This window comes from Hibiscus syriacus, unplaced genomic scaffold, assembly GCF_006381635.1.
Source record: "Hibiscus syriacus cultivar Baekdansim isolate YM2019G1 unplaced genomic scaffold, ASM638163v2 tig00002237_pilon, whole genome shotgun sequence".
Classification (NCBI taxonomy): Eukaryota; Viridiplantae; Streptophyta; class Magnoliopsida; order Malvales; family Malvaceae; genus Hibiscus; species Hibiscus syriacus.
Genome location: NW_024061918.1, coordinates 2085766 through 2106970, shown reverse-complemented (window position 1 = coordinate 2106970; position 21205 = coordinate 2085766). Strand labels below are relative to the sequence as shown.

At 34.8% G+C, this 21205-nt stretch overlaps 1 protein-coding gene and 1 long non-coding RNA gene across 3 annotated transcripts in view; one reads left to right on the top strand and one right to left on the bottom strand.

Moving 5' to 3' along the window:
- Positions 1 to 212: 212 nt before the first annotated feature.
- Positions 213 to 21205, bottom strand: part of LOC120139145 — a 32849-nt gene continuing 11856 nt past the window's right edge. The window contains exons 3-6 of one of the 2 annotated variants that reach the window (XM_039154470.1): positions 18256 to 18258; positions 12415 to 13234; positions 12234 to 12318; positions 213 to 224 (exon numbers count right to left, since the gene is read on the bottom strand). In XM_039154470.1, coding sequence (XP_039010401.1) covers positions 12244 to 12318; positions 12415 to 13230 — 891 coding nt within the window. In that variant the 5' untranslated portion in view covers positions 13231 to 13234; positions 18256 to 18258 and the 3' untranslated portion in view covers positions 213 to 224; positions 12234 to 12243. Of the gene's footprint in view, positions 225 to 12233; positions 12319 to 12414; positions 13300 to 18255; positions 18259 to 21205 lie in introns of those variants that run through there. The other variant, XM_039154467.1, reaches the window with a different exon arrangement.
- On the top strand, positions 12395 to 20461 carry LOC120139160. Its single transcript, XR_005517598.1, has 3 exons — positions 12395 to 12552; positions 19077 to 19080; positions 20451 to 20461. It is a non-coding gene; the product is annotated as an uncharacterized LOC120139160 (long non-coding RNA).

The window sequence follows — 21205 nt, the reverse complement described above, 5'->3', positions numbered from 1 at the left end:
ATCATATAGGTTCATGTCATATATCATATAATGTAATGCAAACAAGATATATTCACACAGTACAAATCATAATCATGATTCTACTCATGCAATCATGTATTCAATATGTCGGAAACAGACATGTCACATGTCTAATTTCTATATAGCAATATATATATTCTAAAAGTATGCACTCACCTTAGCCTCACTTAGTCCAACCAACTCCTATAACTCTTTATCTTTCTCTCGATCGATCTTAACTCGTCGACTGTTCCGGAACTTACTTATGTTCGATATCTAAATGAATGTAAATTCAATGTGAATATCAGAATTCTAAACATTATGAATCAATCATCAATAACCTAAGCTAACAGAAGTACTTAATTCACATTCTCACTTTGAGTAGTATCGGTACCCAAGGTACAATACCGATACGTCCTTTACTGTGGTATAGATATTGTGCTTGAGTATCAATACCCTTTTCTGATTATCGAATTATATTTCTAAAATGTTATCGATACTTGCATAATGGTATCGGTACCCTTGATATTAATACACCCCTTTGGTATCGATACTCCTTGGACAATTTGTCAACTTAACAGTATCGATACTCATACCCCAAATATTGCTTGTTTTCTCTTTGAAGTATCGATATATTCATACAGTACCGATACCCCTAGCCCATATATAACTCATTTAACCCGAAAATTTATCCAAACTTGGCTAACTTTCTCATCTACACTTCTTTAAAGCTTTTTAACTCACCTATACTCTTCCAAACCAACTTATTTCACTTTAATAATTCTAACATCTAAATTCTCAATAGCATACTTGGAATAAAAAATATACCAAATTTTCAACTTTGTTATAAAGCCTTTCTAACCACTAAAATTTCGTATTCTAACTGATGAAAAGTCAATTTTAAGCTCAAACTTCACTTACTAACTCTATCTCACAATTTCACTTAGAAACCTCTTATTTTCAATCCTCCATAACTTACAGTTCTTTTAGTTTCTACATCCCTTTAAGTTTCCATAATCATTCCTAATGCTTCAACAATCAAAACCATTCATGAATTTTAAGAAATCATCAATTGAAAACAAAACTCACCTTAGCTATGGAGCACACGTAGAGAGGAGGAAGAAGGGTGAAGAGATTTCTGTAAAATCTTTGTATTTCCCTCCATAAGCTCCACGTGTTTATAAAATAACCATAACAAATTTTTAATTATTTTTCCTTGTCTAATGACCAATATGCCCTTCCAACTTCCCTTATTTGCTTTTTAATCTTGCATAATGATATTTCAATTAAGTTTTTGAATTTTCTAATTTATCTAATTTGATTACAAAATTTTAAAATCTTTCAAATCGATCACTAACCCGGTGTTTGGGATGTTACAGACTGGTTAACAACATCCAAGCTGATAATCTCATCTCATTTTCTGATGATAAGATTTTATCTGGAGGAAGGGGTCGAGTTAAGGCGTTACACATCACCACTCATTGCAAGGGGCATGCCTTACCTAGTGTGTTAATCGAAATTGGTTATTCCCTTAATGTGATGCCTTTGGTTACTTTAAAAAGGCTACCAATGGATAATTCCCACATGAGAGCATGCCAGAGTATGGTCTGAGCATTTGACGGGACCAAGAGGGAGGTAATCGATAATATTTTAACCATTAGACCCGTCATTTATAACATAGAGTTCTTGGTGATGGACATTATGCCTCATACAATTGCCTTTTAGGAAGGCCTTGGATTCATCAAGTTGGAGCAGTACTATCTACACTGCACCAGAAAGTCAAGTTTGTCATTGATGGGGCTCTTTTAATTATCAATGCTGAAGAAGATATAGTGGCGAGTGTGACCATTGATACCCTTTACATAAAAGTGAATAAGGAAGCTATAGAGTGTTCGTTCTGCTCTCTAGAGTTTGTGAATGCCACATTTGTGGCTGAAAGAGGAAAGATTTTCAAACCCAAGCTCTCTGAATGCACCAAAATAGAAATCAAGCAGACTTTAGGAAGAGGTGCCAAGGTAGAAAGAGGATTTGGAAGTCCTTTATAATGAATGATTAACCTCATTTTTCCTGTAACAAAGTTAGATCAATTCGGGCTTGATTTTTAGCCCAATCACCAACAGAAGAATAATGAAATTCAGAAGTGCGGAGAAGAAAGGTTGGCAAGATTGACTGGGAATGAATTTCAATGGGAACCAATGGTTTTCCCACCTCTTTATGACTCATTTAAATATGGTGGTTATGAGCTTGAGACCACCTTACCAGATTTGGAGGTTGCTTTGAAAGATTTGAGTATCAATACCATAATCACAGAGAATGATAAAGATGCAGATATATCTAGAATCTGCTCATTGCCACCTAGGTTCATGCTTAATAACAGGACGGTTGAAGAACTACTTGTGGTTTTAAATTTCTTTCAGAGTAATATTTAAACTCTCCCTATTCTCCTATACCCAGGGAAATAGATGATCTTTTGTAAGGGTGAATAAATGGTTTTTTATCACTCAATAAAAGATTCAGTTTTTTCCCAAAAAATATTTCCTCCTACTTTATTTTATTTCGTTTTCAATTTAATTTTCTTTCATTCCTTATAAGATATTTTCCTCTCGTATATACACATTTCATTTCTTCTTCCCCTTTCATGTCCTAAGATATTAATGATGTAGGCAATGATGATTCTGACCCGGAGGTGGATTTTGATAAGCTTAGTTATCTGGGGGACATTGATGAATGTGACAATGAAGAAGAGTGCAACTTACCTTTTTGAATTATTAAGTATAGTAGAAAGAGAAGACAAACAAATATTACCACATGAAGAGAAAATCTAAGTCTTGAATCTGGGCACAGAAGATGAAAGAAATGAAGTTAAAATTGGCACAATTCTTTTGGCTGAAGCAAGACAAAAATTGATAGACTTACTTCAAGAATACAAAGATGTGTTTGCATGGTCGTATCAACACATGCTTGAGCTAGATACGGATATGGTAGTCCATAAACTACCTATCAAACCAGAATGCAAACCTTACAACAAAAGCTAAGGAGAATGAGACCTGAAATGCTCCTTAAAATAAAAGAAGAATTCAAAAAGCAGTTCGATGTTGGCTTCCTCCGGGTGGCCAAGTATCCGGAGTGGGTGGCTAACATAGTGCCAGTTCCAAAGAAGGATGGGAAAGTGTGCATTTGTGTTGACTACCGAGACCTTAACAAAGCAAGTCCTAAAGATAACTTTCCCTTGCCTCACACAAACACTTTGGTGGATAATACAGCAAGGAACGCTTTCTTCTCAATCATGGACGGATTCTCGGGATATAACCAGATTAAGATGCATCTTGATGACATGGAAAAGACCACATTTTTCACAATATGGGGAAAATTCTGCTACAAGGTGATGCCTTTTGGATTAAAGAATATTGGGGCAACATACCAAAGAGCCATGATGACCTTCTTTAATGACATGATGCATAAGGAGATTGAATTTTATGTTGACGACATGATTGTCAATGCACAAACTAAAGATTAACATGTCAAGAATTTAAGAAAACTTTTCTAGAGGTTGATAATGTTTCAATTGAGGTTGAATCCAATAAGTGTACATTTAGAGTAACATCTGGAAAGTTGCTAGGCTTCGTGGTTAGCAGTAAAAACATTGATATTGATCCATATAAGTTAAAGCCATCCAGAATTTACCTCTCCCATGTATATAAAAATAAATTCGAGGTTTTTTGGGTAAATTAAATTATATAGCGAGGTTTATATCTCAGTTGACCGACAAGTACGAATTGGTTTTCCGCCTTCTCCAAAAGAACAACTCTGGAACATGGGATGAAGACTACCAGACTACATTCGCGAGAATAAAAGAGTATTTATCTCACACTCCAGTATTAATTTCTCCTATCCCAGGCAAACCTTTATTTTTGTATTTGTTCATCTTTGAGAATTCAATGGGATGTGTCTTGGGCCAACATGATGAGTTCGGAAGGAATGAGAGAGCCATTTACTACCTGAGCAAGAAGTTCACTGATTGCGAAGTTAGATATTCACTCACAGAAAAAGTTTGTTGCGCTTTAGTATGGGATACACGTATACTTAGACAATAAATGTTGTATCACACCACTTGGTTGATTTTCAAGTTGGATCTACTAAAGTACATGATGGGTGTACGTGCTCTCTCTGGAAGATTAGTCTGATGGCAGATCCTATTATCTGAATTTGATATCGAATACGTGAGCCAAAAAGTTATAAAGGGAAGTGTCATATCTGATTTCTTGGCAAGCAGAGATGCTGAAAATTACAAGCCAATAGACTTTGACTTCCCAAACGAAGACTTGATGGCCATATCTATAGAAGAAGCAAGTACTTCTACATGTGATTCTTGGAAAATGCATTTTGATGATGCATCAAATAAATTAGGACACGACATTGGGGCTATATTGGTCTCACCTGAGGAAAGTCACGACCCGTTCACTAGCATATTGAACTTTGATTGCGCCAATAACATGACAGAGTATGAAACTTGTATTTTGGGGATTTGAGCTACTGGTGGATAGAATATGAAGACCTTACGGGTATATGGAGATTCAGCCTTAGTGATCTATCAGCTCCGAGTAGATTATAAGACGAAAGATGTAAAGCTAGTGGAATACCAAAAGCTAATATTCGATATACTCGAAGAGTTTGATGAATTAACCTTCCATTATGCGCCTAGAGAAGAGAATCAAATAGCCAATGCCTTAGCTACCTTGGAAGCAGTATTCAGGGCTGGCAAGGAGTCTGACATGATGTCAATTGACATGCAGTCGTATGAGTACCCAACTCATTGTTACCAAATCGAAGAAGTAAAAGACACTAAGCATTGGTACCATGATATTCTGCAATACATTAAAAACCAAAACTATCCAGAAGAAGCCACCAAAACAGATAAAAGAACAATCAGAATGATGGCGGCTTGATATGTTCTTGATAGGGAAGTCTTATACAAGAAGAGTCATAATCAAGTCTTGTTAAGATGTGTAGATGCAGAAGAAACAAATATGATACTAGAAGAGGTACATGACGGGGTTTATGGAACTCGTGCAAATGGACATATGATATCAAGACAAATTATGAGATGCGGATATTTCTGGTCTGCATTAGAAAGTGACTACATCAAATATGCTAGAATATGCCATAAGTGCCAAATCTATGGGGATAAAATAAGTGTTTCGCCTTACCCTCTTCACGTGATGACGGCACCATGACCCTTTTCTATGTGGGGCATGGATGTCATTGAACAAATCCATCAAAAAGCTTCAAATGGTCATCGATTCATTCTGGTAGTAATTGACTATTTTACCAAATGGGTGGAAGTTGCGTCATATGCCAATGTCACTCAGTCCACTATTTGCAAGTTCTTGAAAAAAGAGATCATATGTCGGTATGGTTTATCTGAAATAATCATTACCGATAATGCAACAAACCTGAACAACAAGATGATGGATGCTGCTTGTGAACAATTTAACATAAGGCATCAAACTCTACTACTTATAGAACAAAAATGAATGGAGCGATAGAAGCAGCAAACAAAAACATCAAGAGAATAGTGGAGAAAACGATTGAGACATACAAGGATTGTCACGAGAAATTACCTTTTTCTTTTTTTGTTTACCAAACTTTGGTACGAACCTCGACAGGGGCAACTCCATTTTCATTAGCATATGAGATACAAGCGGTACTACCCATTGAGGTGGAGATTCCATTGCTTTGGGTTTTGTCAGAAGTTAAACTAGATGATGCAGAATGGGTACAAACTCAATATGATCAATTGAACCTAATAGAAGAAAAGAGATTAAAAGTCATTCATCATGGTCAACTCTACCAAAAATGAATGATTCGAGCACATAATAAAAATGTGCGCCTAAGAGTATTCCACGAAGGAGATATTGTGCTAAAGAGGATATGGCCAATTCAAAAAGACTTCAGAGGAAAATGGATGCCAAATTGGGAGGGGTCATATGTCGTGAAAAAGAACTTCTCATGAGAAGCACTAGTCCTGACGGAAATGGACGGGCTAGAACTACCTAACCCTATTAATTCAGATGCAGTCAAAAAATACTTCGTTTAGGATGAAAACCCGAGAAGGCGCCCTAAGTTGAAGCAAAAAAGAAAAGAAAATGTTTAGGGTGAAAACTCATAAAAAGAAAAATAAGGTAGTTCCAAGATGAAAACCCGCAAAGGGTGTCTTAAAACCAATGATGGATTCGAGTTGAAAACCCGAAAGAGCAACTTGGATAATGATTCAGGATTCAAGTATAGGAAAGGTCCTGGATCAAGGCAGTAAAATATCACGGCATCCAAATCTTTTGTAGACTTAACGATTCGGAGAAACATTGCACTCTCCTGAACATTGTCGCGTTTTCGAAGTTCCTTTGACAAAGGCTATATCAAAAGTCATCTAACAGTGTATAAGTTCAAAAGCGTCTGCATCATTGAGATCTACGACATCTACTTATATTTCTTTTATGTATTGACTTTTCAGAATGTTTGTCATTTATTTTTTGTTTCTTTTTCCTTATAAATAAATATGGTCATTTCTCTAAGTCAATTCCCTTAAGATATCTTAGATTGAATCTAAATAAGAATTATTTATTCATTTTTAAAAAGATAATCATGTATTACTATACAAAAGTTTTTCGAAAGGTACAGGAAGCTGGAAGTTGATAAAGGTTTTTACACCATACTCAAGATAATGGGTTCCAATTTATTGAGACACGCTGATTAAATCAAGAATATAGTTAAAGCTTCTTTTAAGAAACTACCAGAGTATGTGTCAAATCAAATATCAAAAATCAAGAATCATAAAATCAAGTGTTTCAAAAGTCGAAAGGATATCTGGCCCAAGACAAATTTATCTTGACTTAATTTACACTGAATGAGTCACCTACGATTTCAACTTCACAACGAAATATATTATACCCAAAAGATCGACCCAACTTCACGATGAATGAGTCATATATAACACATCTCAACTCAACAATGAAGAACCATTTTCATACCGAAGCCTTCAGGTCAAATTTCATCTTCACAACGAATAATATTGGGTTAGAAGATGATTTAGGAGCTACTTTCCAGCTAAAACTTTGAGCTCGATTTCAACTTCAACATGAAGGTTATCACGCTCAAGACGTCCACGATTTCAACTTCACGATGAAGGATATCGTGCTCAAGATTTTCCAATTTAACTCAACTTCACAGCGAAGGAGTCAACAACGATTTCAACTTTATGACGATGGATATCGTGCGAGTAGTTATCTCAAGATCGACTCAACTTCACGGCGAGGGAGTCATCTGTAATTCGGTCCAAATTAACTATAATAAACTTATCATAACCTGGGTTTTTCAGATCGAATTTCAACTCTGCGACGGAGAATATTTTATAAAGATAGGAATCGACCCCCATGATGGAGGATGTTAGGCCCGGTGATCCATTCATGGTGGATGAAAGTAGTGTCTTTTAATCTTTACCCTATTCCCGTTAGACGACTATGGGCAAAGAGTGGCAGATATAGACATACATTTTCGTCTAACCTTGTTAATATAGTATTTATATATTAGTCCATTTATATTAGAAAGTATAAGCGTATTATATGACTATATATTTATTTATATATTATGTTTATATTATATAATATATACATAATATACTATAATATACTATATGATATAGTGGATATATATTATGCCATTATATATTGTATTGTATTGCATTGCATTGCATTGCATTGCATTGCATTGCATTGCATTGCATTGCATTGCATTGCATTGCATTGCATTGCATTGCATTGCATTGTATTGTATACGTATATATATATATATATATCATCTTTGTTAGATCAACATAGTGGAGCTACGGTTTCACCTTCTTCCCTTTAGCGTCGCGCATCCTGGAAAGTTAAATCAACGTGTAATTTGACGGTCGAAATGAAAGCACTCTAGGGCTCTTGGAGAGTCCTCGTTCCAACCACATCAAGCAACCCCATATCCCAGAATTTTTGACACCATCGTGGATAACCTCTTTTAGAGATTTTTAAAGAATCAAGTTAAAAACAAAAAAAAAAGTAGCATTTTAGTCTAAATAGGACTCTAAAACGAAATGAAAATAATGGATTCCAAAAGCCTATAAATCCATGCAAAGTTAAAATAAAGAAAGAAGGGAAGCAAACCACACTTGTAATCTAAAAATAAACGTCAATATACAAGGTATTTTTTATTACATTTTTTAGTTCGCCATTTACGTGGTTGCATATTTGAGTGTTTGGTTTTATTTTTTCCTTTTTTTATTCAAAAAACCCACTGTTGGAGAAGAGTCGATGATCGGAAGAGGAAGTTTGCAAAAGATATTTTTATATCTAGATCTCCTCGAGGCTTTTCAACGAAAATTGTGTTGGGATTTAGAAAGAGGGAGAGGAGAGCTTTCGAAGGGAGTAAAAATCACTCGGTTTCACCACCGATGAACGGTGGCCGACGCCAGTCTACGACGGCCGACGAGGCGGAGCACGGTCGGAATATGAGTTCATATGAACTCCTGTGGAATGTTCTTCGTAAAACGAAGAACACAAAGAATATTTCAGAGAAAATGAAAAAGGGGTTTTTGATCCATTTAAGTGGGGATGTGAAAAATGAAATTTGTTTATGCATTATTGGGATTTATACTCGACTCGAGAACCCATCTAAAAGCCCCAAGATCTGCGTGTTTTCAATGGATAGGGTCAAACTACAATTTTAGTCCCTTAAACTTTCCTTGAAAATTGATTTTACCCCTTTTACTGAATTTCATTAAGATTTCTTTCTAAATCTTTCCTGCACTTTGTTTTATTTGTCAATTTTGCCCTTTCTTTTGTTTATTTTATTTATGTATTACAATTTTTTTAATTTAATTAATTTTTATTTTTTTCCTTTACATTGTTTTTTTATTCCACGTTTTCTTAGTATACATGATCCGTCCCCTTGTTGGACATGAATTTATCCATTTACTTTTTATATTATATTCTTTTAATTTTATTTCCATTTACTTCTCTACATGTGTATATATATGTATTTATTTTTTCTTTGTTTCGTTCAAAGCATTAAAATTTAACCTTTTATTGATTATTCCTTCTGACTCACTCAATATTTTATTTTACAAACTAACATCTTTTTTACCTTTTTAGGGGTATTTTTAATCGATCAAAGGTAAGTAATTTGGATAATTTTAATTTTTAATTTAACTTTTAATTTTCGCAATTAAGACAACCGATAAATTAAATTTGTACCGAAAGGGCAGTACAAGGGTGATAATCCTTCCTTGACTGTAATCGACTCCTGAACCCGACATATTTCTGGTAAAACACAGATCAGGTAAGAGGATAAACCGAGGTATCCGATCAACCTAATTTTTTATTTTTAAAAATAAATGATCGGTGGCGACTCTAATACATTTATTTAAGTCAAAATACAATTTCGGATCCACCCAAAGGACGGTTACGACAAGACCTTCAAGAAAGTTGGAAATTATTGTTGTTTAACTCAGATGCCAAGTAAGTTAAAATTTACATGAATATGCAAACATGTTCCATTTTTTTGTTGCATTTTTACTGTTGTAAATGGAATTATTTTACTTATCAAATTCTCATCATATATTTGACAGAAAATGACATGTTTAGCTCGGTCTTCTTATAAAGATTCCAACATCCAACCACTAAGTATCTTCTCATTTTTGGTTAATAAGACAAAAACAGACACTCATCCAACCTCAGGTGCTGTAGGAACAGTCATACCGATCGTCTTTCTAATCTAATGAAGCTTGAAGCTCTCTGTCCCTCAACCTCACAGTACTTGACAAAATCAATGCCGTCAACGTTAACAACTTCGTTCACATGAAATGAAACTATAAAGCGACGTGCAATAGGATCTTCGGGTTTTGTTTTTGTGACCAAGTTATTAGTTATGAGAGGTGTGAGACCTGGCATGGTGATTCAGTATTCTATTGAACCTTTCCTTTTCTTCCTTACTGTAACAAAACCATCTTTCCTCTTGCTTTTCTACATCATTCTTATCTTCCACAACTCCGGAATGATCCATTTCAATAATCTTCCCCTTAACTTCACAAGTCAAGTTATCTTCCTTAATTTCATTTTCAACATCACTTTTAAAAGATAAACGGTGAATGATCAAAATGAAACCAAAACTTAACGTTGAATATGATTTTGAAATAAAAAATAATTAGGTGAACAAAACAAAATAAGAATAATAGTTGAAGTACTAAATGTATAGTTTCCCTATGTCTATCTTGGTAGAACTTTATCAGTTTCTTGGTCTAGTTCAATGGCTGGACGCTAGACCATTTGTCTTGGGTTCAACACTCTCAAAGTCAAATTTTGATTTTCATTTAAATTGAATAAGATGATTACTAATCCTGTTGATCTAAATAAAATTATTAAAAATACATACAATTTGAGGAGAGATAAAATGATGTTGAATATTAAAAATTTCATATCATATCGTCATTAAATTTTTAACCTTCATTAACCAAAATAAAAAATATAACGTTAGTTACACTTTTGTAAAAAAAGAAAAATTTAATGGCCAAAATAAAAAGGTGATAATGGTTGATTACTATTGATATAATTTGCCTTATAAATTAAATGTATAAAAATAATATAATATACTAAATGTTTAAAAACATATCATGCTCAAATCTTAAATATTATGCACAAATCAAGTCCTCCGATGTAAAGGAATTATTATTATTCTTTAAGGACTCGGATTCGAGCATCATAGATACCAGGAATGTGAGCATTCAATGTCAAAGGGATGAGAGTTATCTTTGAACATATACTACTTTGTACTTATCCCAGATTGATCCAAAAAATCTTAAATATTATAATTTAAATCATAAATCATAATTCATATTATATATATGGGGCAGAATTGTCTTACACAGTATAAAACTCTTTTAGTTTTACACAGATTAATGATCGCTAGATGAGTGAAAATAAATAGTTGGGATTAAAATTAAGAAATATGAAGATATTTAATGAGAGAAAATAATGTGTCAATCTCAACCATCTATTTTCACTCATCCAACGATTTTAAATCTATGTAAAACTAAAGAATTTTACATTATGTAAGTGAATTCTAACCCTATATATATATATATATATATATATATAATATATATATAATAGTCTCTTAACTAATTTTAAAGATATTTTCTCTCCTAAATTATCAAAGGTTATCTTTGTTGTTTCATTTTTTTAAAGTCATTAAAAAGAATTGATCAATCAAGGCATACCATGACAATTTTGACTGGTTGATTTTAATGAAAAGGATAAATGGTATATTAAATCTTTCAAATTTCATTTTTGTTCAATTTAATTTTTTTAAAATATTTAATCTGAAATTGACTATGACTTTTTTTATAATTTAATATAATATTATTTTATATTATTATTTCTTTAATTTTATTTAATATATTAATTCTATCCAATAAGATTATAACACGAGTGATAATCTTTTAAATTTATTTTATAATTTTATTTTTATAATTTCATCTAATATTATTTTATATTATTATTTATTTTATTTTATTTTATTTTAATATATTAAGATTTAAATTTAATTTCTATTTTTCCTAAAAAAAACTTATACATGTTTATTTTCAAATTACATATTAGTTCCTTACTGTTTTAATTAATGCAATTTTTGAAATGTATTTTATAATATAATTAGGTGATAATTTAGTTACTTTGAGTTGATTTAATAAATTTTGTTGAGTTATTCAATTAAGTCCTTAAAACATTTTATTTTTGATTGATCGCTGAGTTTTCTAAATGCAGAGAAAAAATTCAAGATGATTAAATTTGTATACTTAATAAAGATAATCTGGAGCCTATGAAAGTTGGGAATGAACAGCAAAGCACCCAACCTTTTCAATGTCAAAGATGGAAAACTAGGTTCTTTATTATTCAGCTTTAGACAAAGAAAGAAATTAATGAAGAGCGAAATGCAGGGAAAATTCAACATTTACAGGAAATATTCCCGATGCTCAGAAAATTACCATAACTGAAACAATCCATCTGCACACATATTATATTACAATCAATACCATTTGTTTGGTTCCAGAGAATTTGATGGAAACACAGAGGGAAAATGGTGGGAAAGTGTTTTTTTTAAAAAAAAAGAAGAAGAAAGTTATCGAGTTAAAGGATATTCGAACTTACATTGCCGTTTTCAATGAGCTCCGGAGTCCGGAACCTTGTAAGAATCCACCGTCACCTCCGTCAGCTGTAAGCCGGGAGACAGCGACTGCGACCCCAAGAAAAGCTCAGTCAAATTGAAGAAGGCCAGAAGAAATCGGAAAATCATTACCGCAACCAGTGGAGAAGAAAGATTGAAACTTACATCCAATTCCTTTTGAACATAACGTGGTCGTTTCTTTGGCCTCTTCCGAGGGCGACGCCCAACCATAACCATGAAATCCTCCTCGATCTCTTGCATCGATAGTCTCACCGAGAATTCCGGCCGTTCCCTTTTCTTCTTGTCAGCCGCCGCCCACACCACCAGCTCTCCTCCGTCTCTTACTCTGAGTGAGTTGATCACCTCATTCCTCGTCGCAGAACTGTAGTTGTTGTTCTTTCCTCCTCCGTCAGTCGGAGCCTTGCACGCCGCGCGCCTCATCCTGAGATTCCACGGCCTCGCTTCCACCGCCAGCGATTCTTCCCTCTCTTTCTCTTTCCGTTTGAGTTTAGGCTCTTCGAATTCGTTCTCACCGGCCTCCACCTCATCACCGTCGGAAGCTTTATCTCTAAAAATTTCATCTTTGATCTTATCCGCCGCCATTTTAAGATCCTTCATAATCTTCTCCCTGACTGCCTCGATCTCCTCCGCCGCATCTCCCTTCGTCACCATAACCCGCCCCTCCCTCCCATAATCGTATCTCGGATACGACTCCGATTCCTGCCGCGTCGTCAAACCAACCATTAACCCCTCAAATTTCGACGACGGAAGAGATCGGCGTCTCTGAACCACATGAAAACGCCGAAGAAGAAGACGATCAACGACGGAGGAGGAAGAGACGGCGGCGGTGGAAGCATTGCCTAGTTTCATACACCTCAGGTGCCTCTGATTCCCCCACATCAAACATGGCAGCTTGAAATTGTGAAGAGGATTCAATCTGTGGGATCCCATCGCCATCTTTGTCTCATCAGAATACACCATTGATCTCATTAAACAAAAAACAAAGTGCTGACTCAATCTTTATACACCCGACGGAAAACGTTTCGAGAGTTTATACCCCGTTGAGGAATCATTGTTTGATTAAATGGTGATGCCAACGTTTTCTGGGGGTGTTTTAGTAATTCGATTCTTCGGTGGACTGCTTCTTGCTAAAGTGCGCCTTGGTTTTAAGATTAGGGGACTCATTTTGGGCCTGATGTGATATTATGTGTGCTAAGTGAGGATTTGAGTCATGTTTTGGAGTAGATTGTATTTTTCCCTTAAAAATGACCTCGTTAAAAATCCCTACTAAAACCTAAATAGGAGGAAAGGGTGTCCAAACTTTATTAATCCCATATAGTGTCATGAACAATAGTTTCAGATAAACATAAAGGATAATCATAAGTAAAAGACACAGAAGTTGAGGATGAAAACGCGAGCCGAGCCAATTGGTGAGCTGCTTCATTTGTCGAACGACATATGGAGCAGATGGTGTAAGTTGGGTTATTGTCCAGAAATAAACCGAAGCACTGACATGTCAGTAGGGGTGTAAACTAGCCGAGTCGAGCTCGAGTATTTCTGAGCTGGACTCGACTCGAAAACTCGCGAGCTTAAAATTTTTAAGCTCGATATGAACTCGAAATCCTGAACCGAAGCTCGTGAGGAGCTCGAAAAGGCTCGAAATGAAAAAAAAATTAAACTTAACTAGATTGAAGCCTCAAACTCGAATATGAACTTTAAATACATGAAAACCTTACTATATTTTTTAAAAAAAATCAACACATAAATGTTAATATTATTAATAATTTATTTTAAAAAAATAAAATATTAATATATTATATTTTCGAGCTGCTCATGAACTTTTCGAGTCGAGTATCAAGTAGCTCGTTTCGGCTCGTTAAGAATTCAAGTCGAGTCCATTCGATACGAGTATTTATCGAGCCTTGACCGAGTCGATCTCGAGTAACTCGCGATCTGTCTCGTCTCATTTATAGCCCTACATGTCAGAATGATGATTAATTACCTGCTGAACGATATTAGCAGCATCACGTTCCAATATTACACGAGAATACCCCATCTCCACAGCTAAACGAAGACCGAAACAGATTGCATGTGCTTCCACATAACTTGCATCATGGAATCCGGTGATACAGATAGCCCTACCACATGATACAAAACCATCTGAGTCTCGGATAATGGCCCCAATAGCTAGAGTACCGGAATCGGAAGGACATGCACCATTCACGTTCAGTTTACGTAGATTGTATCTTTGTATAACTATATACGTATGATTTTGGTTGCTCTGATTTTAGAAGTCCAAGTATGATACGATGATAAGATGGCAATGATATGATCCTTGTGTCCTCTTATGAAAAAAACATGGTAAGATGATTGTAAACAAGCTTAGTTTGTGTCATAGCCAAATGTACCCTACTGATTTCAGGTGTTATTGGTAGAGTTTAATCACATTTTGAGGTGGAATACCTTAGTTGGATGATACTTTGGTTAGTGGATTTTTTAAAAGGTTAGAAGCATGTTTTAAATAGTATTTTAACAATTTTATATAAATGATATCGATATTGTCTTAGAGGTATTGATATTAAATCAATAAAAAGTATCAATATTATTTAAAAATTATCAACATCAATTCAATATGAGGCACCAATATTACCCAAAGAATATAGATACCATAAATCAATTTAATGTCATAGTGTTGATTTTGATATCAATATTAAAATCGAGAGTTAATTTTGTCTTAACAGTATCATACCTAAATTCAAATATCAATGTCAATTAAAATGGGGACACAACATATTGTTAGGTGCTTCATATAAAAGCAATCTAAACATTAATACTGAATCCAGTGTTTGATACTGTAAGTTTGTTCCTCTTCTAGTAGCTACATTCTTTACCGTTGCATATTCATGTTCTGCTTAGAGTGAGAAGTACCCATCTTGAAATTCAATTTTCCTTCTCTAAAATTCAATTTTTTTGTCAGTTATATATTTTATTAATTGTGTCTGCATTAAGATTTTATTTATACTCACCCACATATAAAAATTATGTTGTTAATATATATACTTACCCTCAAAAATATTTTTAAACCCGCCGCTATTTTCTTTACCATTTTTCATACCTTTTGCCATTATACTACTATTGCAAGAAAGGGTTGCTTTTGAAACTTTTCCGAGTCATTTTGCCTCTTCAACCAATTAGCTTGAGGGAATAGAATTAGTCCAAAATTAGGCTATCAAGTTTAAGAATATTGCATGGAAATGCATATAGAGCAACCTTCAATTATTGACTGATTTCTGCAAAAGCATCATGTTGACTCTTCTTTTAGGAAATTCCAAGAGCCATGCCATTTTTTTTATCAGTGTTGAAGAACTTCAATTTGAGCTCGAATTCAAGCAATAAATAAGTCAGTCTATAGGAGAAAACACATGCATTGATATCATCGTACTTTAACATAGCTGAACAACAATAAACATAAAAAATAATTGAATAAATAAATAAATACAAGCCAAAGCTTATAGCAGGCAGCAGAGTACTGACAAATATTTCATATAAACACAAGAACTGTAACCCCTCAGACCGATATGGGTGGGCCGATCCGATCTTGGGTGTCACATTAGAGTCACCGGAACAACCCGCCGTAAAAATCTCAAAAAAATTAAATTTTTTGTTAAAACATTTAAAATCATAAAAATAATTTATAAATACAAAAATAAAATTTACCAGTATTCAAAAATAAAACAGATTTCAGAATCATATATATAAAACAAAATACAACCTACATGCCCACTAAACACAGGCACCGTACTCCAAAGCAATGCCAGTGGAACTCCTTTACTGATATCAATCGTTGTACTGGTTCCATCCTTTTGACCTAAAATAGTGTGTATCATAGTAATCCATTCAACCTAACGCCATATGCAACTCCCCAGAAACTGCATATTCTAAGGAGAACCTTGGGGCCTGAGAGCCTACCTAAAAAAATTCTCGGGGCCTCAGAGCCTACCCAACGGTCGCCTTAGGTCCATAAGAAATTACCAGTAGGTGTTGAACCTATACAAGGAATTACCAACATCGACTAAACCTGCCAGAGTCTTCAGGCATACTAGAGTCCCAGAGTACCCTGTATAAAAATAATTTCAGTCAGTAAACAGAGATATCAGAGCAGAGATCAAAATAGAAATAAGAGAAAACATTCATGTATTCATGGAACACACTAGAGGTTCCAAATACTATTCAGTGGTACATGATAATATTATCGGGAAGAGAAACACAGATATTCAGTATACCGATAGAATGTCGTAAATTAGAATCACTATCGAAAAGATTCAATAGTTGGCATAACATTAATTATTCAGAATATGATTTATTAGATAATATAATATTCGGATATTTTTTGAAGGCACTATGTAATCAGATAGGTGTTCAGAATCCTTTGCATTAGAGTTACTCGTGTTTTCAGATATGACAGGAGTAATTTCATTATCCAGGAAATCAGAGGCATTTAGAGAATTAGGTTCCTTGGAAAATTCTTAGTGATTTGAGCTGATAAGGGAGAAACGAAGATTCAGGGAATTTATGATTTGTGTCAATCTATCAGAATATCAAGTTAACCCGAACTGTACAAGTCACAACAATGATATATGTCAACCAGTCAAAACATTGCACTTCCAGAGTATTCACTTAATACAGACAATTCTTTTCGAATTGATCATCTTCAGAATCATCGCGGAATAAATCTTAGAAACAGTACATCATGTAAATTCGTCAGCGTTTCCAGGCTTATCCAAGTCACTCACTTAACCTTAGGTCATTGAGGGTAGATAGATCATTTAGTAGTCAAGTCTATCTCGATCACTTCGGAGTTTCTAGAGTAATTTGGCCATTTAATATAATCATTTTGGTATTCGAGGTTGATTTATTCATTTCAGAGGTGAGAATTAATTAATTATTCCAAGGCTTGGACGTGCTTCAAATCATATTACACTTCAAGGGCATTCCAAATAAATCAGGAGTTTAATCGGTGATTCCAAGATTCCAATGAATCATGATATAAGTTCTCAGGTCGTCTCCATTATCATAGTCATCCATATTCCTTTTTACACTTTAAGGTATTATCGTCATTTTATTCAATTCTTTCAATGGCATTACTTCGAATAAATTAGGCTTAAAAGTATTCTAGTTCCATTAGAGTTCAGAGTATTTTGATCAATTGATCACTGGGGTTATTTTCACCACTAGGGGAAGTCTTGGTTCTTTCTCAATACAAGGGTATTTTCAAAATTTTACCCCATAGTGTTATTTTTATCAGTTTCTTATCCAAATATTTCCAGCATTTAACGAGATTAATCAGAATATACATGTTCTGAGATTAATTGATTTACTGATTAGATCATTAAACTGAAATTTATTTCCGACCAGTCTATCAATTTTTTTTCGAGCCGTTAGAGTCTTATATAGTGTTATATCTTTATTCCAATTTTTGTCTGAGTCCAATGATAGTTAACCAAACCTAATGAACCAATCATTTACATTCATGCAATTACCATTTATCAGTGACTCTTAAAAAGCATACAAAAGGTAGTAAAATATTACCTCAATTTTTATGTCATATAGATCGGCCATTTAAACTCCATTTGATCGTCCTCGAACTTTAATTCAACGTCCAATAATTCATCAGATACAAAGAAAATGAATTTACGTCAGAAACTTAACTTAATAACCAATATGAATACGAAGATAAAACATTGAAAAATGGCTTACCATGTGCGAATTTGGCGGAACGGACTTCGGATTCGGACTTAGGACGTCGAAAATAATAAAATATGGCTTTTCGAAAAAATTTAACTTTTTTAGTCAAAATCAATGGGTTAACTCAGACGAGTTGACTCAGACGGGTTGACTCAGACCAAATTGATTCAGACGGGTTGACTCAGTGACTGGATCGTACCATGCGGGTCAGGTCAAGTCAGATTAGACGGGTCGGGTTGATCCGGTCCAGACTGGTTGGACCGACTCTAAAAAAACCAAAACAGGAGAACAAGCCCCACTTGCACTTCTAGTTGTACCGATTACTCCCTGTCCAAGCACTCACCAATTACAACCCCAATCAATCCAAAAATCAGCCAAAATCTATTGGAATTAAAAGAAAATTATCAAAATGCTTACCCACGCCGGTGATCGGCGAAAAAGACGACGATGGACGACAAACCCGATCGCGTTTTGGTCCCACGGAGCTAAGGAACTCAATGAGAAAGGTGGTGAGGTACGACGGTCATCGGATCGGTTAGAAAACACATAAAACATAACAGCGGGTGAGGTTCGCGATGGTGATTTCAAGCGTCGATTTACGCTGATTGACGTCGAATCACACTTCGGTGATGCCTAGGACTTGGTCGTCGGTCATCGACGAATCGAACGGGGTAGTGGGAGGTCGAACGATGGCCGGACGACAAGGGCTTGAGAGCCCGACGAGGCTTCGATTAGGGGGTTTAGGGATTTAGGTTTTGATAATTTGGGATAATTTTGGGGTTAATCGATTAGGGGTTTATTTTTCTTGTGTAAAAAAAATTATTAAAATTCAGGTTCAAGTCCCTGAATTTTTCCTGCACTTCTAAGACTGACTATAAGTTTCGGAAACTTATAATTTGACCCCTAAATTGGGGTGTAACAAGAACCTATCTAAAATACCCATTTCAACCAAGCTTTTTATCAAATCCCATTAGATTCAAATTGAACCATTTCATTTTAACATATTCATCATTCCCTTCAGAATTTTCGTCTTCTGCAGTATGACTCTCCGGCTCACCAGGAACTTTGTTGAAACCTGCAAGACCAGTAGTCTACTCGGTGTTACCTTCAGAAAAAGGAAAAAAGCTTTCATGAAGAGAGCTATGGAATTGGCAAAGGAAAATGCGGATAAAGGGGGAAGTTAATCTTTCCCAGGTGATACAGGTTTTTTCTGTAACTTCTTGAAATGGTAAAGTTTTCAATTATATCTTGGAATATAAGGGGTTTGGGTATGAAGGAAATAACAATAGTATTTAAAGGGGTGGTTAACAGTTAGAAACTTTTTTTTTTGTTTATTCAAGAGTCGAAAGTAGAATCAATCAAGCCTTCGTTGTTAAGAAAGATTGGGGTAAAGGCTTTGCGAGGGTCAGCAGCTTCTCCGTCGGAGGGGTTAGCAGGGGGTTTGATTACAATGTGGGACAAGAACGTGTTCTGTCTTCAATCGAATTTCATTCACAAAAGGTTTATAACGGTGAAGGGTAAATTGAATGGATTTTCAGAGGATTGACGTTTAATAAACGTCTATGGGTTATGTGTGGATTCTGAAAAAGAACTTTTCTTTGGTGATCTTCTTCCCTTTATTGAACAATCTGATTGCCCTATTTTTGTAGGAGAAACTTTAATGCGATTTTATCGCTGGAGGAGAAATTAGAGAAGGGTTCGAATGTTTTTTCCATGACAATCTTTAGAGATTTTATATCTCAAGCTAATCTGGTCGATATTCCTTTAGCTGGCGGCCGGTTTACTTTGTGTAACAACAAGGATTTAACGACCTTTGTTAGGCTGGATCGATTTTTGGTTGATTAGAGCTTTTTATCTCATTTTCCTAAGATAAGTCAAAGCCTGCTGCCAAGATCAATTTCTGATCATAATGCGATACTGTTGGAAAATTGCAAGGTAAATTGGGGGCCTAAGCCGTTCACATTATTTAATTATATTATGGAAGATGATAGCTTTAAAGATATGATGGAGTTAGAATTGAAGAAACTTCAAGAGGGAAGAATGAAAAATAACATTTCTACTGTGTTAAATGGTACAAAATCAACAATTAAAAAATGGTAAAAAAATCAGCATCTGAAAATTCTGGGCAGAATAAAGGACCTTGAGAAATCCATTCACGAAATGGAGTTGGCGATACAGCAAGGGTCAACTCCAATTTATATGTATTCATTAGCGAAAGAGAAATCAAATATGTGGGAATTATGTAAGAAGGATTAGTTGGAAATAGTTCCAAAAATTGAGAATAAAGTGGCACTTAGAATGGGATAGAAACTCTCGCTTCTTTCACCAATATGCTACTAATAGAGGGAGATTAAGATGTATCAAGTCTTTGAAGGTGATTCGGAGTCTAGTCTCGGATCCGGGCTTGATAAAAAAAGGTGTGGTAGATTTCTTCAGAAAGGCTTATAATCAAAAAGTAACTCTTGAAGTTGAATACATAGACCTGAATTTTTTGAAGCTCTCGATTGATCAGAGTTCTGTTTTTTGGAGAGGCCATTTTTAGAAGAGATTTGGAATGCAGTAGCTTCTTCGGATAGTAACAAGGCTCAAGGTCCAGACAGTTTAAATATATGGTTCTTCAAAAGATTCTGGCCAAGTTTGAAAAGTGAAATTTTGAGATTCTTTTCTGAATTCTATATGGGAAAGAGATGGGAAGAAGAGGTGAATCACTCTTATATTACAATCATTCCAAAGAAAATTAACCTATAGAGCTTGAAGGACTATAGGCCAATCAGTCTTGTAGGATGTCTGTATAAAATTCTTTCAAAAGTGTTATCGAGGAGGTTACGAGCTTGTATAAACGCAATTATTAGGTCGACCCAATTTGCTTTTATTCCGATTAGGCAAATCATGGATTGTTCGATTGTTGGGAATGACGAGATTGATTTTTGGAGAAAGAAAGGGTTGAAGGGTATTGTTTTTAAGGTGAATTTTGAAAGAGCGTGTGATTCGACTGATTGGGGATTTTGTTGAAAATTATAGAGATAATGGGGATTTGGTAATAGATGGTGTTCGTGGATCAAATTATGCTTGTCGTCTGCATCCATCTCCGTGTTAGTTAATGGGTCTCCTAGGAAAGAATTTAAAATTTCTAAAGAGCTTCACCAGGGGTATTCTCTTTCTCCTATGCTTTTTAATTTAGTGGAAAACACTTTGATATTTTGATATACCA